The sequence below is a fragment of the Ambystoma mexicanum genome, chromosome 4q, assembly GCF_040938575.1.
Source record: "Ambystoma mexicanum isolate Mex_15411 chromosome 4q, UKY_AmexF1_1, whole genome shotgun sequence".
In the NCBI taxonomy this organism is placed as follows: Eukaryota; Metazoa; Chordata; class Amphibia; order Caudata; family Ambystomatidae; genus Ambystoma; species Ambystoma mexicanum.
Window position 1 is genome coordinate 947,159,806 of NC_090928.1, and position 25,133 is coordinate 947,184,938.

At 46.0% G+C, this 25,133-nt stretch overlaps 1 protein-coding gene across 3 annotated transcripts in view; it reads right to left on the reverse strand.

Moving 5' to 3' along the window:
• The window catches only part of UBR2 (ubiquitin protein ligase E3 component n-recognin 2), a 2,523,611-nt gene extending 2,499,126 nt beyond the window's left edge, over positions 1–24,485 (reverse strand). For all 3 annotated transcript variants that reach the window (XM_069608499.1, XM_069608498.1, XM_069608497.1), the window contains exon 1: positions 24,346–24,485. In XM_069608499.1, the coding sequence (XP_069464600.1) occupies positions 24,346–24,438 (93 nt within the window). In that variant the 5' untranslated portion in view covers positions 24,439–24,485. The remainder of the gene's footprint in view (positions 1–24,345) is intronic.
• Positions 24,486–25,133: the final 648 nt, after the last annotated feature.

A 25,133-nucleotide genomic window follows, 5' to 3' on the forward strand; every position in this document is an offset into this window, starting at 1 on the left:
TGAACTATTTGTGTTTTGGAAAGTAACCCGGGGAAGGGAGTCATCCCCTGGAACTGTGAACATTATCCATTTGGAACCTTTTGTAGGAGTTAAGCATTTCTTTGAACTTGAACATCTGCACTTCAAACCCAGAGTCAATACCCTTAGCACCTCATGGTAATTTTTAGAGTGTGAGGGCTAGGATAGGATTTCGGACACAAGACATTCTGCTTTAGACATCTTGACGCACAACAGACCCTTCGTTTTGGTTGTGGTAGGGAAATACCTCCTAGAGTAGAGAAAGTGAGACATTTTCCAACCCTTGTATTCTTTCAATAAAAGTTTCTAGCAATCACTACGAGTTCGCTTGTGTCTGTGTCTCATTCCTGGTTCATCACAAAACCCATTGTGATTTTTGGCAGGTTTACTTTTTAGAATGATTTTCTTGATACTGAAGGCCGGTATGCCCAACAATTACTTCTTTAAAATTCATTATTTATATGCTTCTGTACTACGTGGGGTACTTGGATATATATTTTTATGTGAACACAGATTTCGCTCGGATGATGGATAACTGGCTGAAAAGAAATGGCCATATTCCGTCTGCCTTAAGCATTTGCCGAGAAGGAGACATCGATTTATTAAAAAAAATGCTTCTGAATAATGTCGGATTTCTCTCATTGGAATTTAAACTACTGCAATACACCCAGCAACAAGGAGGGTAACCTCATTTATTTTTAAATATTAATACCGCTAGTTTCATTTTGTTTTCATGCCCTGACATTTCCATTTGAGAAGGGCCCACCGGGTGTCCAAGATGCAGAGATTTACTACTGGATTGCACAAATCAAACTTATTATTCATTGACATTGCTCTGCGCCCTATGTGCAGCAAGTGGCAGTAAGAAAAGCAACTGTGGCACCAGTGAAATTAACTGCAGTTCTGTTGGGGGTGCCACTTAAATTGCCACATCCCTAAATACTGTATGGACCACTGTAATGCTGCTGCTCAAAAAAAGCAGGCAACAGCATTCAGAAATGCTTAATGTTGATATAGCTAATACATGTGAATTTAACTGCTCATTTGATGGCGGGGTGTGGAAAGAACTTGCTAAACTAGACCAGATTAATCTATGCTAGAGGATTTATTCCAGGACAGCAAATTTCTCAGACAGATTTAAGGGACTGGGTGGCACTTCTGGAATTGATTTACTAGAGGCTGCAAGGGAACAAACTGATGTATTGCCAAAAACACCCGCCTCACCTTTGTAATGTCAGCTGGATCAGCGAAACCTGTGATTTTGGCCATGTACAAATTGGTAATAATTTTGCCAAGTCTTTCTGGGAAAGGGAAGTAGGCAATGCAGCCAATGACGTGACATGGAAGAAAAGGTTGATAACCGATGAAAGGTCTGAACTAAAAACATAGACTTAGCTACTTTAAGTACCTACACCAAAACACGTAGAACCCCATGTTAACCTTCTAAAATGTGATCCCTCTGGGGTGAAAGTGCCAGAGATGTGGAGGACAAGATGCACATTTTATTCCTTTGGCATGGGGCTAAACCTACGGTGATGGATTTTTGGTTGGATGTGGTGAATAAGCCATCAGAAATTGCAGAGATGAAGACTCCACACAACCCAGTGTATGCTTTCTGGAAAAAATGGAGCATGCACATTTCTAGGACTTGCATTGTTGGTAGCTAGGCACTGGATGGGGCTCATGTCCATTTGTTGAACTTTACTACAAGATCTTGGTTTGGTGCCATGCGCAAGAAATAAATGCAAAGAGAGATTATCACCAAAGATTGTTTGCCTGTATTCACCACCTACTCAAGCAAAGAGTGGCGATCCGATGCCAAGGCAATGGCGATAAAGTACAGAGAAGCAAAAACATACTGAAAAAGAGCTGGAAGTTAATGGCGCTAAAGCTTTAGAGGCTACTAATGCATCTAGCACACCAAAAGATTGACAAATCCAATGATGCTACAAATGTCATTATGAATATTAATATATTAAAAGAGGATTAAGCTTTGGATCTGCAACTTAACGAAGTGAGAGTGTGTGTGTCTTAAATAAGTAATGCTTTGTTTACACTGTTAAAATGTGTCAGAAACTCTTCCATTTAAAGAAATTACATAATAATCCTTCAGAAGTTGCAAGAAAATCAAGTGTAAATTACATTTGCATGAACCACAGGGGGACTGACATAAATAGGCAAAGGATTAGACTGGTACAGGCAGGCTTGCCTTAATCAAGTCTCTGTAGTGCAACTGGTGCGCCCACTACGCCCCCCCCCTTGCCAGCACTGCCCAAGTGAGCAGTTTACTTCATGATGTGCATATTTCCAGCTGACATGAGGCATAGAGTACCCAATCAAGACGGACGGACAGTGGGCAAATATATGGCTCCACCCACAGCAGTCAATTTGGTTCCATGATCTCTGAAAATGGATAGGGTACTGTATACTAGAGTCCAGGCGCCCTCTGCAAGCAGAAACTGCTCTACAAGTTACTGAAATCAAATTAAAAAAAAAATTGTTAATTTAAATTCATTTGTTGACAAAGTGGTAATGGTGGGCAGGCATCCACCAAACCCAAATTACCTTCAGAATCAGAATATGAAGAACAAAAGACAAACCCAAGTTTAAAGCATCACCCTCCAATACCAACGCTCTTGCACACCAAATGGTAGATTATGTTATCTAAATATATATACTGCGCACATCACCATCATAGTGGTCTTACAGTGCCGCTGCCTTGTCCAAACATTTTGTGGGATCGCCAGGAGGGTAGGCAATATAAATGTGGGGGAAGAAGTAGCCAATAGACTAACACATTTAGTGGGGTAAACAGGTAGGATGTGGGGGGTAGCATTGTTGAGGTAGTAGGGAGGCGTGTTTCTCAACTGTAAGAAGTTTACATGAATCATTAGGCCAGTTGACAGACATGTTGGCGCCAAGAGTTGTACATATAAAGATGAATGCGTAAGGAAAACAGGAGGTCAAGCAAAAGGTAGGGAAGAGGAGGAAATGTGTCCAATAGCATTAGGTTCCTATGCTGAGAGCGAAGTGTACAATTTAAGGTAGTTGATCTATAACTATAAGGACTGTGATAGCCTAATAACATGGATTATTTAAGGTGGAAAAGGTTATTCGGATCCTGAGTGGTAAGGTAAATAGACAGAACAAACTAGCTGCATACCCACCCTTAAGGTTGAAGTTACAGTACTAAGAAACAAATGAAATTAGGAGTGAAGTTGTAGTGGTGCCTGTTAAGTTGCGCCGTATAAAACAGTTCCAGATATATGGAGGCAGTATACAAGCATAGTAGGCCGCATAGGAAAAGCCAAAACTGGGATGGTCTTAAATCACCCACTGATCCCTGATAAAGCACCATCCAGCAACATTCTTTCAACTATGGGCTAGCAGGCCTACCGACTCTGTTCTCACTAAGAAGAGTGCTCACATCCAAGCCTGCGTTTCTGTGGCATCTAACAACTCGGCTGAACTCTTTAAAATCTACAAGGAGCTTGCCAATCCTGCGCAGTCTCTACCTCTCCTGTCCCTTCCCAGGCCCTATGTACGGCCCTGGCTTCTCACTTCATCTCTAAAACTCAGGACATCCGGTCGACCCTCTCGGCTTCTCCTGCTTCTCCCCCGACACTCATCTCCCAACGCCCCCGCCCTGCAGCCACCCCACCTCCTTTCTTCTGCCTTTCCTCACTTCTACCCAGACAAGGTTTTTAGACAAGTCCGACTTATGAAAACCTCATCTAAACAGATTCTTCCAAAACCATCAAGGACCACATTGACACCCTCGCCCCAGCCTTGGCTGACTTCTGCAACCACTCCTTCCCCTCCCCCCCTGAAGCACTCTCTTGTGCACCCTCTTCTCAAGAAGCCCTCAGCCGACCCCTCCCTCGATCTCGATTACTCCTTTCCTGGGCAAACCCCTGGAAAAGCTGGCCATCTCCCAGCTTAACCTTCACACCAAATCTGTTGGCTGTCTCCATGACCATCAGTCTGGCTTCAGAGCAGCCAGAAGCACGGAAACTGCTCTCCTGAACATCTGTGAAGACCTGCTCTCCAACTTCGATTCTAATCTCCCCTCTGTCCTCATTTTACTTGATCTTTCCTCAGCCATTGACACGGCCATCCTGCTCAACCGGCTCAGTGATACTGGGGTATCACTGATCAGGCTTTGGCCTGGTGGTTTAAAGTGATTGCATCGAATGCCAAAGCATCGAATGCCTTAGCATCTAAGAAAAAGCAACGAAAAAAAAAAAAAATCAAGCATCTAATGTATTTTCTATTTTACTTTCTGAAGGGGGAGTCCCCCCAACCCACGTTTTCTTACCCCTTAAAACCCATTACAATTAAAATAAAACCTTTACCTTTCAAAAAAATGCATTTGATGCATTTTTTTCCCCAATGCTTCCCCCACCCCCCGATGCTTTTGTCATTCAATGCTTTGTATTCGATGCATTGACTCGATACCGGCCTGGTTTAACTTGTTTCCTCTATGACTGATCCTCCCATGACCAACTTGGGTCCTTCCTCTCCTCTATCTCTCGGTCTGCACCAGCAGTGTTCCCCAGGGGTATAACCTTTCCCCCTGGTTGGTCAACCAATACCTGGCACCTCGATTCCAAGATGGCCGCCGACACTAGGTAGACGTGTGTCGGCGGCGCTCCGGTACCCTCGAGTCTGAAAGGCAATCCACCACCCCCCTTTTGGGTAACGAGGGGCTCGAGAGCGATCTTTCCGCCACCCCCGACCTGGTGGGCGATCGGCAGAGGGCGGACTGCCCACATCGGAGGCTAAACACCACGACTGGGACGCGGCACAGAGGCCCCGCTCTTGGTAGGGGCCCTGTGACCAGGCACATCTTGGGAGGACCAGGAGAGGGGAGAGGACTGCGGCGACTCCTGGTCTCTCGGCTTGGGGACGGCTTTGAGACTCATCGGGCCTGGGCGCGGGACACATCTCCCCCTGGGGCGCATTAGGAAGGTGGGGTGTTGAGGCGCGTCTCCGCTTTCTGCCACCCCCGGTCGCTGGGGTACGTGGCGAGAGGCGCGAGTCCGAGCCCTGCCGGCGAGGAGAAGAAATCCGCAAGAGAGTGGACGAGCGGATCCAGGAGCCAGCACCCAGCATCAGCCCAGGAAGTGGGGAGCCCGCGGCCCGGTGTGGCTCGGCGAGCTGCACTCCGTGAAAGTGACTATACCGCCCATGTTCGGAGAGGAACTGGGGAGCGCCGTTGCCTGTTGGCAACCTCGGTTGCTCGGGAGCGCTGGGAGACTGAGGAGCTCAGCTGCACTGTGGGATCGGGCGAGCGGGCCCTCGACTCAGGGCCTGAGGGGACGAGCTCGCGGCAGGAGTCGCTGGACATTGGAGGCCCTGAGAGCGGGGAGGCTTCTGTCTGCTGTGGCTCGGGGGGCAGCGCACGGAGGGTGCGATATCGGATACCACCTGGGCCCGGTGACACTGAGGCCCAGAAGAGAAGCTGGGTGCGCGCGAGCCAGAAGAGGCACCCTGCAAGCAAGGGGATTTTCGAGCCTTCCCCACGGTGTCTCTTCAGAGGATCTAGCGTGAGTACAGGACCGAGAAGGCCCAAAGGAGAGAGGGGACTAGTGTGGGGGGCTGGGGCGGCCGAACCCACGAAAGCAACCTTAATACGCCCGGCCAAATCAATCTGGACCCCCCCCTTTTTTTTGTGAAGCCTCTCTTAAGCACAGGGAGTCACTTGATGAGTGGGCCTCACTTATAGCAAGGGCCACATGGGAAGAGTGTCTCCATCTCTAGTGGCACGGTCTGAAGCTGAACCGAGTAGTCATCCTGATTGTAGGAGAGGGGGGGGAAGGGGTCGGCCCCTCAAACGGGGTATGATATCCCCCTCTGATAATTGAGAGTTGGTGCCTAAGGTTCGACGAGTGATCAGCACGGCGCCGGATGTGAACTTGCTGGGGGGCGTCCCCGAGACACCATGGCAGCAAAAAACAAAAGCGGATCTTTCAAGGGAGGAGTGCAGCAAGCCGAGGCACCAGGCCCTCTTGTGTCCATGAGAGCCCCCAAAGACGCTCAGGAGTAACGGAACTCCCAACGGGAGGGATTATTTGACAGGCCCACATCAGATGAGACGCAGCACGCCTCCTCTCTCTCCAGACAGGATTTGCATCGGGAGATGGTCTCATTGCAGGAATCATTAGCAAAGACTTTTCAGGATCAGTTCCAGCTGGTGCAAACCGACTTAAATCAAGCCCTGTCTGAGATTAAACAAGAGGTGGCTCAACTTGGCGAGAGAACGGATGTGGTGGAGAGAGGCCTCCAGGAGGTGAGCAAAGATGTACGAGAGAATAGTGAAGCAATTGATTGTTTGGATACAGCCACACGGAACCTTGAGATCTGCTTGGAGGACTTAGAAAACCGGTCTCAACGGATCAATGTCAGACTGAAATTGCTGCCAGAGTCGGTTCTGGATAAGGATTTAAAAAGGACGGTTCAGAAACTCTTTGCAGACATCTTGGGTGACGACACCCCGGACCGGATTGAGTTGGATAGGGTTCACCGAGTGGGCCGTCCCAGCACCGCCCGGGGCCAACGATCGAGAGATGTATTGGCCGCCTTTTCAAGGTATGCGCAGAAAGAAGCAGTTCTGCAGGCTGCGAGGCGAAAGGAACCAGTGAGATATAATGGACAGGTGGTCGAGCTGTATCAGGACCTTGCGGGTAGCACCCTTCTCAAAAGGAAACAGATGAGTCCTATACTGAAGAAGCTGCAGGAACAGGGAATAAAATATAAATGGACCTTCCCTTTCGGGCTCTTATTCGAGTGGGAGGGATCCCCAAGGCGAATCACCTCTCTGCGGGAGGGGGCGGCCCTTCTACAGCTCGACTTAGATTATGATCAGGAATCGCTGGGGTCGAGGGGGACCTCGGCTCCAGGAGCTGGCCCCTCACTCCGGCCATGGGAGTGGTCAACTGTTGAGAGAAAGAAGCGACGTAGGCGGTCCCGAAGGGGCCCAACAAATCGGGAGGGAGAGGGGGGCTTGGGTACGGTCGGGGGGAGTGGAGCCTAATGAATCCTGACAAGGATCTGGATCAGCTTTGAGGGGTGGTGGTCTCGAAGGGCGATTACAAGGGTGGGAGGAGAGCGGAGCAAACGTCATGGAATCGGTATCGGTGCTCAGGCCTGAGGGAGGGGTTCAGGTGAGAGGCCGGTCGGGCCAGTCCCTGAGGGGGTGGGGGGAAGGGGAGAGTTGGGGGCAGGTGGGGGGGGGATTATCTGGGGAAGTGTTTTTGTGGGGGAGGGGGATCTGGGATCGGTTCCACCACACAGGGTTTCCTTCTTGGAGGTATGGAAAAATGGAGGGGACCCCCCCGTTAAGGGTCACCATTAACCATTAACGTTTAGGTGGATCACGCATAATGTCAGGGGGCTTAACTCCCCCGTAAAGAGGAAGAAGCTGGAGTTGTTCACGAAGAGATACCGTCCAGACTTTTTAGGCCTGCAGGAGACCCATTTGCTGTGAGGTGACCGTCATGGACTTAGATTGAGGGGCTTTGATCAAATTGTGCACGCCTCGGGTGCAATGAAGTCCGGAGGGGTAGCCCTGGCAATTGGCAATTTGTCCAACTTTACGATCAGTGAGACTATAAGAGACAAAGAGGGCCGATATTTACTGGCTCTGGGGTCCACCGGGGCGAGTCCTACACAATAGTGGTGGCGCATGCCCCTAATTCGGGGCAGCATTCCTTCCTCTGGCAGCTATTACAGCTAATTGGGGACCGCGCAAAGGGCCCAGTAGTCTTGATGGGGGACCTGAATATTGCTTGGGACAGAGCTAGGGACAGATCTGGGGGCAATACTGGGGGAGGAGGAATGGTGGCCTTGTCGGCTTTACGAGACAGCATGTCAGAGACTGGCTTGCGGGACGTAAGGAGGGAAGTGAAAGGGGAGGCGGAGGGGTTCACTTTTCGGAGGTACATGGAACACAATCACAAATAGATTATTTTTGGGTATCCTCACATCTGGTGGGTAAGGTTCAGGAGGTGGAAGTGGGACCCATAGCCATAGCAGACCACAAGATACTAATTATGGAGCTCGATTTAGGGACTTGGAGAAAGAGGCTATGGGGCTGGAAATACCCTGATGGTCTATTCCGCGATCCAGTAATTTTGGGAGAAATGGAGAGCAAAATCAAGGAATACTTTGCGAGAAATGAGAGGGGTGCTACGGGAGAGGATGTCAGATGGGATGCATTTAAGGCCACAATACGGGGCGAAATCATAGCGGCTAACGCACAAAAGCGGAAGCAATTGTTACCTGGAATCCCAGCTCGAATTGGAGGTTGAGGAGGCAAGGGAAAAGGTGGTTAAAACTCCCAATAAGCGCAACAATAGGGACTACAGAAGGGCAGTGGGCCAATTGCATCTTTTGCACACTAAAAAAAGCAGAAAGAGCCCTCTTGTCGGTTAGACAGAAATTTTACGCTAGGGCCAATAAGACTGGCTCCCTGCTGGCGCGTCTTCTACGAGGGGCAGAGTCAAGAAATGTGGTCACTGCTTTACATACAGGGAAGTGGGATAGAGTTACCCGCCTTGAGGACATTCAAGAAACCATGACGGAGTATTACGAATCCCTATACAGTTCGCAAAATCCCCAAGAACAGCATCAGGAGCAATTTTTAGACAGTACAGTTGCCAGTGGTGGAGAGAGGGGCCCAAGCTATACTAAATCAGGACATAACGGAAGATGAGATTCGGGGAGTGATAGGGAAACTGCCGCGCGACAAAATCCCTGGTCCAGACGGCTTCTCAGTGGCATTTTATAAACAATTTGCTGGTTTATTGGTGCCACATTTAACCTACTTATACAACTCTTTCAGAGGCACTGGGGATATAGCTCCTTCAATGAAAGAGGCTAAAACCTCCTTGATTCGGAAGCCGGGGAAAGACCCACTAGAGAGATCCTCCTATAGACCAATAGCTCTTATCAATGTTGACGCGAAGGTATATACTAAGATATTGGCGAGTTCCTCCCTAACCTAATCCATCAGGATCAATCTGGTTTCATCAAAGGCAGACAAACGGCAGATAACACTAGAAGAATAGCACACCTGGTGGAGAAGGTGGGGAAGACAGGTACTCCGGCTGCCCTCCTGTCGTTAGACGTTGAAAAAGCGTTCGACAAGGTCGAGTGGACATTCCTTTTTAAGGTTAAGGAACGCATGGGACTGGGGGGAGCTTATCTGCAAATGGTTAAAGCTAATAACAATGAACCTAGGGCCAGGTTGATGGTGAATGGGGTGGCTTCCAGGCTTTTCCGATTAAAGAGAGGCATGAAGCAAGGTTGCCCCCTGTCCCCTTTACTATTTGCCATTTATATAGAACCTCTGCTCCAAGCCATCAGGGACTCAGGGGATATCGGGGTATTCCATTCGGGGGCTCCCAACACAAAGTAGCTGCTGTTGCAGATGACATGTTACTTACCCTTACAGCCCCTTCCCAGTCCTGTCACGCAAGTACACTGTTGGAGAAATTAGGGGAGGTATCGCGATTGCGCGTCAACATGGGCAAATCGGAATTGATGGATTTGGGGCTGGGGAAGGAAGAGAGTGAAACACTCTGCAGATCCTCACCCTTCGTATGGGGGCCAGAGGGAATTGTTTATTTGGGGGTGAAACTTACCCCGACACTCTCGGGGTGGGTACCAGCTAACTACCCCCCCCTGATACTGAAAAGCATTAGGAAAATCTTCAAAGGTTGCGAAATCCCTGTGTCTCCTGGCTAGGGAGAATTGCAGCTATAAAGATGGTGATACTTCCTCGCCTCCTATACCTGTTCCAAGTGGTGCCTCAGAAGGTAACGGATCGTTTTTTCAAGGAGCTGCAAACCCTGGTGAATGACTATCTGGGAGGGTAAAAAGGCCAGAGTCAGCAGACAGCTTCTCACGGCCCCGAGGAGGAAGGGCAGTCAGGCCCTACCTGATTTCACGTTGTATTACGAAGCCACGCAGTTAAGGGTTCTAAGGGAAAGGCTCCAGCAAGGAGGACAAAAACACTGGGTTAAAATGGACTGGGCAGTAACCAAACAAGACCAAGACGTGGTGTTATGGCTCCCACAAAGTCTCAGACCCACTCATATGCACCTTAGTTCTATTACTAAATTAATGGCGGACAACTGGGATACATTGGTTAGGCAACAGGGTATCACTTCCTTCCCGTCTCCGTTTACGCCACTATTTGGAAAAGGGGATTTCTCTCCAGGGCTAGAGGAGGGGCCTTTTAGGAAATGGAAGGAAGGGGATGCAGGAGGATGCGGGATATGTTCATTGGGAAAGAGATCAGCTCCTACCCTGAATGCAAAAGGGATTTCGCCCTAGGCGAGGGGGAAAGATTACGGTACTTTCAGCTACGCCATTGGCTGCTGCATCCTGTGAATAGAGAGGCGGCCACTAGGGACCCTACCAAATTCGAAAAATTTCTAATGTCCAATGATGGCTCAAAGGGGTTAATTTCGCAGTTATACGGGATTCTGGAGGAGGCCAAATCGGTGAAAAGTTGGGCTTTTATGCGCAAATGGAAGAGGATGGTGGGAAGAGGAATAGAGGAGAGCGAGTGGGAGAGGTTATGGAGGATTATCCCGAAAGTGGCACAAGCATCCAAATTCGAGAGCCTTGGTACAAACTTATCTATGGTTGGCCCTACACTCCCGCTCGCACAAGCTATTTCCTGGGACCCCAAATGATTGCTGGAGGGGGTGTGGAGCAGTAGGGACCGCGGAACACATCTGGTGGGGTTGTCCCAGGTTGGGGCATTTCTGGGGGGAAATTCGGAATGCTCAGCAACAAGTCTTTGGTCTGGGGGAAACCAGGCCCCCAGAGCAGATTTTATTGGCATACAAAGTGAAGATATGGAGCCTGCCTTGGGCTCAAGGGAAAGGGCACAGGTGCTGCTTATCTTGGCAGGTACGATACTGATTGCTCGGAACTGGAAAAGCCCGCTGGTCCCAACGTTTCAAGATTGGCTTAGAGTCGTCTGGGAGATGGTTGCGGTGGAATGGGCAACGTATGCTATGGACAATGCATTGCAGAGCTTTGCAGGCGAGTGCGGCGGAGTGCTGGCCTTTCTTAAAGATGACTTTAGAATCGGGTGACGCCCGCAGCGGCTCAGGCTGTTGGACCTTTCGTGAACTGAGGGGGGGAAACTTCTTTTGGGTGGGGGATTTTGGAATACTGGGGTGGGCCGGTTTGTTTGGGTTTGGGGGAGGGCATGGGGAGGCCTGTTGTAGGGTTTTGATGATGTTTTTCTTAAAAATTCTAATAAACCGATGTTAAAAAAAATATACCTGCCACCTCTGGCCCACTGCATTGCAGCTTTCTGCTCCAACTTCCAGTGCTATGCGGATGACGCCCAGCTCGCTGTCAGGCTCCCCACTGCCGCCTCTTCTCCTCCTCCTCTCATCCCTGATTGTCTCTCTGCAATCCAAGAGTGGTGCGCCGCTAATGATCTTTGCCTGAATGCCAGCAAGATGGAGATCCTCCCCATCGGCACACCTGCACCCCTTTTTCTCCCTCACTCTCTGGCTGGCCTCCCTTGATGACCCTCCTCCTGCAAGGCAAAGAACCTCTGGGTTACTTTTGACTCCACGCTCTCCTCCTCTCCTCACATCTCGGACATCTCTAAGAGGTCAAACTAACAACTGCACCTCCTCAGAGGTATTCACCCTTTCCTCTCCTTTCCCCAGAAGCTCACCGTTTCTAGATCTCTGGCTCTCTCTAGGCTGGACTACTGGGCTTTCTCTAGGCTGGACTACTGGAACAGCCTCTTTAAATCTGCCTCCCTTAACTCTCCATCCTCTGCAACTCATCCAAAACAGGACTGCAAGACTTGTCCTTGGCCTCAAGCCCTGGGATTGCATCTCTCCAGAACTGAAATCTCTCCATTGGCTCCTAGTGGCTGCAAGGATCAAGTTCAAGACCCTTTGCATTGCCCACAAGGCCTTGTGGGGCCTGGGACCAAAATATCTCCAGCATTCTCTTCTGAAGTATCTGCCTACTCTAGCTCTTTGCTCCCCCTCCAACTCCTTGAGGGTCAGTCGCTTTTTCAAGCAACGAGCTGGGGGCAGATCTCTCTCTTCGGCGGGTGCCTCCCTCTGGAACAGCCTCCCTGCCTCTCTGAAACTTGAGCAGAACCATCTCTGGTTGAAGTGAAGACTTTCCTCTTTGCTTCTGCCTTCTCTCTTCCCTGCTGATCTGTCTGAAACTGCACTGGTTACCTGGCTACCCTCTGAACTATGGGCCCAGGTCACTGCCCTCCCAGTTGCACACCTGCACTGCCTCCTGGCAAACCTGCTCTTGGGGTATCCCTACAGCCCCCCAAACTGCACTATCACTTGCTATCCTGCACTTACCTTGAAATGCCACCTGCTGGCCGCAACAGTTGGTTGATGTTTAGATCCTATATCCTGCACTACCCCTCCCCTTCCCTCTGCACTTTTTCCCCTTTCCTATCCCTGCACTTGTGCGATCTCAATGTCACTGGGTCAAGTAAGATCATTGTCTTGTCCCCCCTCTTGCTCCCATCCCCTGCCTCGTCGTGCCCTGAAACTTGTGTATGGGCGCGCTATAAATAAAATATATCATACCGCAAATGATGGCTTAGCGTCATATGGGATGCCCTATCATAAATGTACTCTTGTGCTCCCAAAGCACGGGACAGTGGTAGTAGACTGGAAAGGGGCAGAGGTGAAGTTCCAGGGAGAAAATCACCATCAAAGGGAGCTTTTTCAGGAAAGGTTCCATCGCCAAATAGCAACATGGCAGCGTTAATTGTAAAGTGAACTGCAAGCTGACAGTGTGTAAAAGAATACGAACTTGCCCATTTCATATGTTGAAATTGAGGTTTACTGGACCGGACACTCACTCTCTCCATGCAAAGTGTCATAAACATGGCCCATCAGAGATACTTTACCATAGACTTAACATTGCGAACCTATTACGTATAGCATGGCACATTGGCGGATTCCATTTTCCTCAAGTGTGCGAGAGCCGTTTGAAAACCAGTCCCAACCAGCTAAATATGACTACAAGCGATTTATCTTGTACTATCAAAAACCTGTGTGCAACACAATGGGTTGCTCCAGAGGATCACGACGGTAAGACACCTGTAAGTAACAGAGGTTTCATAAAGAAAAAAAATGGAAGAGACGCAACATTTGAGTGAGAAAGAACCAAGGTGGGAAACTGTTGAGAAGCAAAATAACAAGAACAAGAAGGTAAGATACTCTGGGAAGTACTCAACGCTACAGGTCAGAGACCAAAGAAGTGGAGAGAATGCCAAACGATAACACTTCACTAAAGCAGCTGCACTACCATCAATGGTAAGAAATTGTTACGCTCACCTGGTATCCACGGGGATGCCACCCAGCCCTGGCTGGATGATTTGCACTCTCGAACTCTCTCCCAGTCCCTTGGTAAGGCCTCTGGTTAAAGATGGGTCTGCAATAAAGGAGAGCTGGATTCGATACCAGATTGTCTTTATGTTTTCCCACCTCCCTTGGCCTCTACTCCTTCCTCGCCCTTGGGCCCTCTCCTCACCTTAATATTGTAGAAGGTGGATTCTACGTCCTGCTCCTCGTGGCAGGGGCGCGTAGATGAGGGGGGTGAGCAGCGACCAAGTTACTTCACTGGTGCAAGCCCCCCCTGTGGGAATCCAGGCCTGCTGCGACTCCGTAGGTTTGCTGCTTTACAGTCTTTATATGCAGTTATGTTCCTCTTAGTTCGAATAATAATGTCTTGCTTCTTTCCTTTTAGGTATGGAAAGGTATTTTGGAGTTGTCATGCAGTTTGAAGATGAGCATGGGCCGGTAGACGAAAGCGCGGTGTGCGCGATGCTGTCCGGTGAGTAATGCGCGATGCGCAGCGCTGTTTTGCCTTTTATATTGCTAAACTGTGTCTTTTCTCTCCTTGCAGGTTGCGATGTTCCTCGCCGAGCGCCGTAATGTTCCAGCAATGATACGGACCAGGAGAGGACTACCCAGGTAAGAATTGTGTGGCTTTCTTCATTCGGAAGGAAACGTGAGTAAACGCTTACTAATGCTGTCTTACTTTCTCCTCTTTCCAGGTTATGGTATTCCAGGATGCATGCGGTGCCGGATGATGGAGTTCGTACCTTCAGGTGAGTGGAACTGAAGTTGCTGATGGATTGAAGACAGGATACTGTTCCAGGCAAGTTTCGTAGTGTTCTCTCTCTCTCTGCAGGTCCTTGGTTTCAGGTAAGCTGGCATCAAAGAACTGGACACGGTGAGCGTTACGCTGCCCACAGCAGAATAACACAAAGCATGTTCTGCTGTTTGGGTGTGGTTTAAATAGTCTCAGGTAAAGTAGTCCAAGTAAAATAGTCCCACGCCTGCCACACCCAAAGTAGTCCAGGTAAAGTAGTCCCAGGCCTGCCACACCCAAAAGACTGGACCACATAGCTCAGTTCCTTGTAACTGAGCTATGTGTGTGCCTCCATGTTGGCTGAACCCCCCCCCTTCCCCCAAGCTAAATAGTCCCAAGTAAACAGTCCCATTCTAATGTTGGTTTTCATGATGGTTATGAGCCTGGTGCCAAAGGCGCCAGGACTGACTCCAAGAGAGTCTTGGGTGAGGTTTTAAGGCCTTTGACCTGGCCCTAATTGGAAGGCTGACTTGCCAGTGAGGGCCAGGGGCAAGGGTCATGACAGAAATAGCTAGAAACAAGGAAGAGCTTTTTTTTTAAATTGTGTTTTCGTCAGAGAGTAAAATATTGACTTTTCACACATATTTAAAAATCTTCCAAATAAACATGTTAAACAAGAATTCGTACAACGTAAAATAATCAAATACTAGCATAAAAATGTAAGAAAGCGAAAAACAAAAAGCTCCAAATTCATGATCTCTAAAATCTTAGAAACAATACAATTCCTTTCATCAAAAATAAGAAACAAATATAATACCACCTATTGAAGGAAAAAAAGAGAGAGAACAAAATATACAGAAAACATAGCAGGCCGGATCAGGACATATAGAAAATCCTCCTTTTTCCCCCCTTTACCTCAGTATAATACCAGTTACATTTAGCTCTTTCAGAAGATTAACCACTTCCGCTGTAAGGAAGGTTTCATTTCCTGACAAGTCTTTCTCAAAAGATCTTAGTATCCAACGATCGCACATCATGTACAAATCTTTGGAATCTTTGCACTCCCCGATTCCACGTCCCTGTACAATTCGATAAAAGGTGCTCTATTAACCGAGTCTTCATTCCAACACATTTATCACATATCTGTGGTATATTTTTCTTTATCTCTAATAAAGAGAATTTCTCGAGTAGGTAAAAGATTGAGTCTGAGGAATTCCATTCTTGATTTCTTTAAGTAAGATGGTAAGAAGGACCTGGGTTTGTCCATTAATCAAAGATGATATTTTTGCAGATCTCATCCATTCTATGGTCTTTATCCAGTCCATTCTTTTAATAGATTCTTTTATTTTCAGAGGATTTTGTATCAGAGTTGTTTCAATTGTACTGTCTGACTGGGTTGATCTTAATTTATTCAAGAATAGATGGTCTCCTTTCTGCATAGATATTGCCATATCCTCATATATGGAGGATTTGGGGGGTTCCAGGATTAACATACGTAGACGCACATTTCCATTCCAACCATGAGAGCAAGGATGCAAGTCCCAATTCGAATCTTATACAAGCCATAGGCACACAGCTAGGGAGACCCAACGATCTTTTCCAGATTTTGGCTTTGATTTTTCCCCCAAGTCTATGCCAAATGCTTGTAAATTAGATTCTAAGAAGAAACAAAATATCCAGCACCACCTTGCCAATATAGAATTTTATGACCAGAAGAATAGAGAATTTACAATATTGTAAACGGATTCTCTTCATTTGAGATCCAGTATTTATTATTTTTATGTCTAATATTGTAAGAAGATGTTTTTTGGTTGGGAAGGCTCTGATCTGTGAACCCAGATAGGTAACCTCAGCTGCAATAGGGACAGGTTGGTTTCCATTTGCCACGTATATAGTTTTGTTACCCTCGAAGGATCTTTGAATATAACTACCTTTGATTTGTTAGGATTTATTTTCAAATCATTTTGACGTGCACATTCAGAGAGGGCACTCAAAAGGCGCTCTAGCCAGACTTGTGTATAGTCTAAAATAACAACGTCATCGGCATAAGCTAACCAATTTATTTTCATCTCGCCAATTTTTGGATAAACCAAACCAATCTCATTAAGCCATTGGAGAAGATCTGATAGATATAAATTGAAAAGAATGGGAGCTACCAGGTAGCCTTGTCGTACTCCCTCTTTCTATAGCGATCAATTGTGATAGAACCTCCAAACTGGTCATTCTTACTATCAAGGATGAATTTTGACCGGAGTTCTATTAAGATGGCTAATAAGTTGTCAGGGGGGCCCCAGCTTTTTAGTTTCTTCCACAGCCGATTTGTATTAATATTGTCGAAGGCCTGGGATAAGTCTACCCAGGCTCCGAAGAGGTGGTTCCCTCCCTTTATGGAAGATTCTGCACTAACACAGCTGAGGATAAGACCATTTAATGAGGGAGATAGTCCCCTCCTAAAACCAGTCTGCTGTTTTGGGATCATCCCATTTGCCCAATTCTCCAAAGGAGAAACAAGTGCTTCTGCAAACTGCAATCCCACAATAGAGTTTTCCCTCAGAAATAAGCATCTAAAAATAGACTTGTGCATTCTCAGTCTAAAATCTAGGCGCTCCAAGACACTCTGGGTAGGACCAGCACTAAACAAATTCAAATTAATAAATAAATGGTGAGCCGTTGTACCCTTGAGACCTCAACCCGATGATCAGATCAGTGTGACCAGTGTTAAGTCAACTCTATGCAAGAGGATGGCTCTGATAAAAGTTTGTACGTACCCAGTTCAAGAGCATTGGTGAATTTGAAACAAGAATCTGTAAATCCAAGAAAGACATAGAAAGGTGTTCTGTTCTAGATGGTTGCCATAGGCCAACAAATTACAAATTGACAAGTTAGATGAAGGTACCAAAGCACGGAGGATTCCAAGGCCGGGAGGGTGTGGGGGGTGACCAGTAATGGAATCTTACTCAAACACTCCGGAAGACTTGTGAAAGAACCCCCATTTCAAGAAGTGAGCCCCAGAGAACTGATGAATCACCAAGTAGAGGGAAATTAGAATGAAAAATTATGCTGAATGATAAGATTGCAGAAAAAGAAAGAAAAACAGTAAACAAAACTAAAAAAACAAAGAACCAAGTTGGAAAAGAAAACAGTGTGCAGCAAGATATTGAAGGAACGCCTGTGTGGCCCCATGTTGACACCAATCAAGTGAAAGAGTGCCAAAAATACAAGTAACACTATTCTAAATTACCATTAACATTTGCAGAGACTCATCTTTTACATCAAATACTGCATTCCCGCCACCCATCATTGCATTTTTCCACATTCCTATTCTTTTACTGCTATATTGCAGACAAGACTCAGTTACTTTTATAAAATTCTCAGTTAATATTTTCCCCAATTTACAATTACAAGGGTCTGCAACTTTTGGTTAGGCATTTCCTGTACCTGCCCAGCAGTGAATCGGTTTTTGATCCCTTTTTCCAACAGGTGGCCTTTGATTTCGCATACACGTGGTTACATTTGAACGTTTTTTTGGATGCAATATGAGCCACACTTGCCCATCCACATCTGTTGCCAAATTGCAACAATTGCATTAAAAGAAACTGAGTTGAGGTTTTGTCACAAGTGACTAAACAGATCACATTACATATGTGCAATGTCTCTTTTACTTAATCTTCTCCTTCAACAATAAGCATTTTCAAGCTATACACAGGCCTCTGGTGACTTTTTTGCATTTTTAATATTTTTGCAATTCTTTTGTAATTCTATAATTTTGAACATACTAGTGATGAATGTCTTTTTAAGCTTTTTTATGATGCATCTTGAATAAAATGTGTAATGGTTTTCATACTAAATGGTCCGAGTGATTCATCAGCTCCAGCTGTGCGCATAGTAAAGTAAAATACCTGATTGGAAGGGGTTTTGTGTTTTTCATGCTGCCTTTGGCTCCCCCAGATGTTTTGCACTACAAATCCCATGAGCCCTAGCCAGCATAGACAAAGGTGAGTGTTAATGGAATTTGCAATCTAAAACATTTGGAGAGCCACAGGTTACAAAGCCCTGCTCTAGTAAACTCTAAAAACTGCCGAAATAACACATGTATAAAGATTCACACAATACCCCCTAAAATCCAACCTTGTCACTCACTTTTAATAATTCAAGTGAGGGTTAGTTTCAATTTGTAGTGGTTTAGAAAAATGGCAAGTCTTCTAATATCTAGTTATGAGCAATACAGAATACATTGTGTGGCAGTGTACAAAGGGATGCTAAACTATGCAACATAACAGCAAACAAAATGAGATAACTCAGTGAGTCCTCTAACAACCAGAAACGAAACGGGGCTTGACAAAACAATTAAATGTACATCTCTAGTTTCTAGATATGCACTCAGGTAACAGTCAGAAATGCAGCACGATTACCCAGAAATAGATGTGAGACAGTAAGTAAAACAGTTAAGGATACTGTCAAGACTGAAGGAGGGCATCTTTACTTCTGCCCACTATAGGGTTGGGGTAGAGGCACCCCAGCCAACGCTCACAATCGGTAGAATGGACGAGCAACTAAGGTGGAGACTCAATGGAGGTGATGCAGACTGGTTCTTAGGTACAATGAATCCCCAAGCCCCAACAAAGGAATGTCAGCACACTAGGTTAGGTGCTACCCTAGATCTTTTATTAACTAACAGATGTAGATAAGTAAGGTTCCGATGAATATACACACAAATAAACATTTCATGCTCAGGCAACACAGCATAAAATAACCAGTGTTGCTTAACAATTTGCTATGCAATTCTGTAGGTTTGCAATTAAATTGGCAGTTGTGCAGCAAAACTAGCTATTTAGGTTACCCTGTTCAATAAAAACACAGCTCACCATGCATTCCTCTCTTGCGCACTGGGCTCCCTCCACCCTCTGTTCATTGCAAGTTCAAAGGGGCTAATGGAGCGAGCGTGCAGCAGTACTCCTCTCCTCCACTCTTTAAGTGCCAAATGCCTGTGTGGGAGTGTTAGGCAAGATTGGTTTTCTTTTTCAAATATCGCAAACCAGAAGTGATCAGAATGATACTTTTATTAAGCTAACTATATCCTGCCTGACAAAGACCAGCACGTGTTTTTTTTTTTTTTTTTACAAGACAGTCCTGAAATTGTATGCCAAGACGTTTAAGTTGTCACATAATGCATAACTTCTGTATTGCTGCTATAAAAAAACACTGCATTGTCTCCATGCTTTACAGTAACATTGGGGTTAGTGTAGTTAACATAGTGTCAATTAATTTTCATTGTGTTGGGGGAAGATACATCACAGCTTTTGAAAATGTACATGATCACAAGGCCAAATGCTTTTGATGGCAAAACCAGTTCTGTTACTTGCTTGCTGCATACATCTGTGCTACTGGTTCTCAACCCATGAGTGAACGCATACTTCTTAACATTCCGTCGTGTCACCCTTATTTATACCAGATACCCTGAAGTTGAGAATGCTGCAAAAAACATTATTCCACCTTCTTTTCCAAGTTCCCTGCCTGCTACAACAACCACTTTGCATAGTCTTTCACTTTCTTTCCTCTTGCATAATGAATACACAAAGCTAACTAGAGGTTTACACAAAAGTAGTGATCAATACCATCCAGTCTGTACAGCTACAGATTTACTGAAATACCATACACTGTAGGTAGCCTCCAGAGCTTGCGTTGCTCCCATTTTGATTGTATTATATATTAGAACCTGCAGGAGAGAGCTGGCCAAACTGATTTCGGAGCCTTTAAACATATTTATGTATGTGTGTGTGTCCATTCATGCAGTTAACTGTTCACATTTTACAGACACTCATACAGGGTTTACAAAATCTACTCTCCCACTCGCATAGTCGAATAGCTTTTGTGAAGGGAGAGTACCTTTGCAGGGGATATTTGAAACTTTTATGTAACATTTACTTGGTTTGCAATAAATGTCAAAGGTTTCACTGTGAATGGTTGGCCTCTGGGAGACAGCAGTGTGCCAAACAAAGTGGGTTTGTGTTGGCGTGACATTTTATAAAAGGGACATTTACATTTTTTGTCATCTGTTGCCATTGGTCAAGTGCATTTCTCTTGGGTCATCCGTTGCCATTGGTCAAGTGCATTTCTCTTGGGTCTAATAAGTAAATAAGTTACTCGATCTGCAGGTCTAGCGGAATTTGAAAGAATTTGCCAGGCTTGGCTCATCTTACTTCAGTAGTACACACAAATATGCTGCATTGATGCTCATGTTAGGTCTTGAGTACAAATACCTTCTGGTGATTAAAAATATTAGTACAGCACTGCTAACCAAATGGGTTTGTTTGCTAATCAAGAAAGGTTTAACTAGCAAACTCTGCTAATCAATTTTTGAAAACTCATGTAGGCCTTGGGCAACACAACCCTAATAATGGTTAATATATACATATCTATGTGGTACCAGAATATACTTAGATTCAGTTAAAATGCACCAACTGATGAGTTATTCAAAAGCATAAGAATGACTATGCAGTGTGTTAACTTCATAGACATTAATGTAGAAAAGCAGCAATAGGTTAGAACATTGGCAGAATGCTTCCCTCAGAATATAAAATGCAATACTGTGTGAAGACCCCCCCCCACCTGTGCAACCGGTAAGAAAATAAGGTGTACTTTATCTGGTCTATTACAGCCCAGCCCATAAATGTTCAATAATGCTCTATAATAATAATAATAATAATAATAATAATTTGGCATTTATATAGCGCTGCGAACCCTCGGGTATCTGAGCGCTGCTTATTATTACCCACGGTGTGTGGTGCTCATTTATCGACCTCGGAAGGATGAAAGGCTGAGTTTGGCCCTGCCGGGATTCGAACCTGCGTTAGCAGGCTCTGCACGGGTGTCAAAGCGAGCGCTCTACTCGCTGTGCCACTTCCTTGTCCCAGTACCTTGAGTGCCTTGCAAGGCAAAGTGGCAGAGTTTCTTGGCTTTACTCAACAAGACCCCTCGAGGATGGTCCCCCACTTGGGCTAGGATCTTGGTGTCAAGAAGAGGAGAACAAAGCAGTGTTGGAAAGGAAGCAATGCAGGACCATAGTTGTCTCTGATGTCAGGTTGCTACGCAGGCTGTGGATGTCCCAAAAGGCTGAAACTTGCTGTGCACCCCGACAAGGCCTGGACGAGGAAGTTAAGTCCTTTGGTGGTCATCAATGCCTATCAGACGACGGGTGCAGTGAGAGTAGTAGGAGTCGGGTTTTTGCAGTCGCAGCACGGACCTCAAGATGGTTTCTGGAGACCTGGACTCGACCATGGACAGGACTTTGGAACCTCACCAAGTCTGGACCCTCGGGACGTCGTCTTTGGATTTTGGTGGAAGGGAAACCCATCAGCAGACACTCATCTGCAGACAGCGACCCTGGATCCTCTCCGGCGTGGAACAGTGGATAGAGGTCATGGCAGCAGTGCCCCTTAAAGGTTTCTTCAGTTATTTGTACCTTTGGCAGCTCCGGGTGTTGGGCAGGGCTATGCCAGGGTACAGGCTTCCAGCGGTCACGAACACTGGACCCTGGGCGACACAGATGGACTGCTTGGACTCACGACGATCAGTTTTCCCGACGGCAGGCACACATGACTGGCTTCCAGGATACTTCGGGTGAAGAGGAGCAGTTGCACGATGGCCTCTTCCCGTAGCTACGAAGACCGTCTCCAGGTCCTCTCCAATTGAGTCCTTTGATCAGCTCTGCAGTCTTCAGATTCTATAAAGAGTTGCAGCCGCAGACTTACTCCTCCAACTGGACCCAGGATGTAAGCTTAAGATGACTTCAGCTTCCAACTTCTGAACAAATTGGTGAGTGAGGGGCCCCTAGTTATATACAAATGGTCCCCATTAAGTCATGCTAAGCCAGCCAATCGAGAAACATGTTCATTCATGCAGGCAGGCAACCAATCAGGCTCACAGGTATTCAGGCCATTAACCCAAAACCAGACACCCATAACATGGAATGTGAGTTGACAAGATTATCCATTCATACAGGTCCCACCCCCCAAGGGTGTACCCACAACACACATCACTGAGAAGGCTACAACCAGTCTGGCAGAAGGCAGCCCAATAGTCATATATGGTCCATCCACCTAACAGCCGTTCAGGGGGAAGGCAACAGAGCCAGGACTTTGAGAAACAAGGGGTAATGGCAAAAGAAATCAAGAGGCTGCAGTGGCCAACTTGCCTTTTTGTAGGAATCCATCGATTCCTATGGCAGGGCCGTGGTGTCACAAAAATGGAGGACACTCAGATCCTCTGAAACCAGCATGTAGCTGCCACCAGCCCATACCCTGCTTTGTGGACAACACACACGTGCCCAAAACACACACTAGGGGTAAAGGGGTGTACCCCTACCCATGGGTGCCATATGTGTATCCCAGGGGAACTCTTCACAAAAAGGTCAAATAAAGAGCTGCCCTGCCAGGGGTCCAAAATGGGCCACTGTGTAGAAAAACACACAGAGAAGAGAACATCAACAGAGAAGAGGCAGGACAAGGACGAAGAGACTTTGTCCCTCCAAAGCATTTCCAGCATCACAGATACCTAAACATGAACAAATTTGGAGCACTGAATGTGGCAAAGTACCTCCACTGAAAGTGCAAAATACTAAACCCAGTAATGTATAAAAATAAAAAAATTCAGTGCACAACTCCAGGGGTAACTGGGAGTGAGCGAAACGGGACACTACAAAGTGGTGCAATGTGCCCCTCGAGGAAGCCAATACATTCACTCGGCAAAGCATAATTTAGACCCAATGCAGGAACAATTATATGTGAGAAATTATTTAAACTGAGGCCGTTAGCTGTATATAGGTGCAGACAACATAGTGCATTGCCACGCTACATACACGCTACATACACCTTCAAAGAAAACATTTGAAAGAGTGTGGTAAACGTGCAACAAATCAAAACCATTCGAGGGGCATCTACATGTGAAACGCAATAAGATCGGAGCTCCTTCCTGTGGCACTGCCGAGTTGTTAATGATCCAAAATGCTTCACGGATATGCTCAATATTTTGGTTTACATGTAAAGACTTTGTATCGCCGTGGCATAAATGCATATATCTGCTGGAACTTATTTATTCATTCCGGTTACGTTCACGTTCCAGTGCTGCTTGAGACCCGAGTAGTATATGTTGAATTGTTGCTAGTCTTGGCAAGTATTTTTTCGATTACTATTACTCAAGGTTGTACTTTTTTTCTATCAGTTACATATGGTCATTTGAAATTATTGTACGATGAAGGGCATACACGTCAGACCAGTCACCCATGAGAACGTAATATGCAAGAATTTTTTTTAGAGAGGAGAGTTAATGTGCTAGTTAAACGTACAAGTGGGTTTTGAATGCAATATTTAAAGTAACTTTTGCATATTTACATCACTTGATGGAGGATGGGATTCGTCGCAACACCAAGTTACGTAATAAATTCATCGAGTAATCACGAGCAAATCTATTGTATAAGCACCATTGAAAAAAGTATGTCGTATGAACTGGAGCGCAGTCGTGGATTACATTTTAGATGATTTCATGCATCGGGGATAAATTTAGCATCCCGACAGCAAGTGATTTTCCGTAATAACCCTCACCAACCCTATATAATATTTGGTAGCCATTACATTGGGAAGTAATCACATCAAATGATCACACAGGTATAGTTATGTTTTGGCACAAACGCATGATTCTAAGGCATGCAGAATAGGCAATCGATAGGAAAAGGCAAGTACATGATTGAAAGCTACAGCACCTGAAAGCAACTGCACTCTAACCTATGGTTTTAAACTTTGTTTTATCGTTCAAGGAAAACCGCAATTTAGTGGCAAAGCTGACCGAGACCGGCATTTCAAAATCATCGTTAGCGGTGTGTTCATGAGATCTAATACTTTCTTAATAGAGTACTTGTTTCGGCGAACGACATTGTCACTTTGTAATTATGTTTTTAAAGTCTTAAACCACCTTAATCTGCAACCACACATACCATGGCACTCTGCAAACACATGTCGCTTTTGGCAGGTGGGGGTGCAGTGTCACTGCTCGGTAAGTTCAGTCTATGGGGTCTGTGCAAGTCGATCCTGCGCTGAGAGCGCTGACAGTGAGTCGGGTCTCCACCAAAAGAATAGTGTTGACAGCCACCCTGCCCTCAGGTCAGTGGCTAAAATATATTCAGGTTTAATTTGCTTCCTTCCCAGGACCTACCGTTGCCACCTCCCTTGCCGAACTCTGTTGCAGAGCTGTGTCAACCTCCGCCACATCCACATCCGATGCTTCCACCTCCTGCTCAGACGCCATTTCTGCTGAGCAACAACTGATGCAGGAAGCGGAAACAGCGGCAGCCAGCTGGAGAACCAGACAGAAAGTAAACAGACAGAAAAGAAAGACTGCACAGGGAATTGACAGCTAAGACAGACTCACAGAGAGCAAAAGGACAGGCACGGCGCACTACAGTGTGTACTGTCTGAAGAAGCATACCAAACTGACGAATTTTAGTCGCAGAATAGCTGGACAGAAGTCATATGTACTTTCCGATGCAGCATAAGGGATTTGTAGACGAAATGTGTTATCTGTGCTGTTACTAGTTGTAGGAACGTAACGAGGTAGAAACGAAACTGATTGTTTCATTGTTTTTGTTAACACTACTTGCGGGGGTTACTATGTTTTTCAAGCAGTTCAGTTTGTTTTAAGGAGCAGCTTCTATAGGAGGTTTGATTGTATTTTAAAATAAGTTCCAGATTCCTTGTGTACAATAGCATGCTTGTTTTACAGAATCATGAACGCATAAATATGTGAACATTATGTGTTGTTTGTTTTACCAAGATACATTTCCTCCTGTTGGGTAAGTGCGTTTAAAAACGTAAAGTAATAGTAAACCAAAAACCTTAAGTGTAACAGGTTGATTTGCAGTGCTATCAAGCCCGAATTGCTATGTTTATGAACAGTCGACACAAACGCCCTAGCACTAAGCAGTATTTTTAGATGCATAGCTC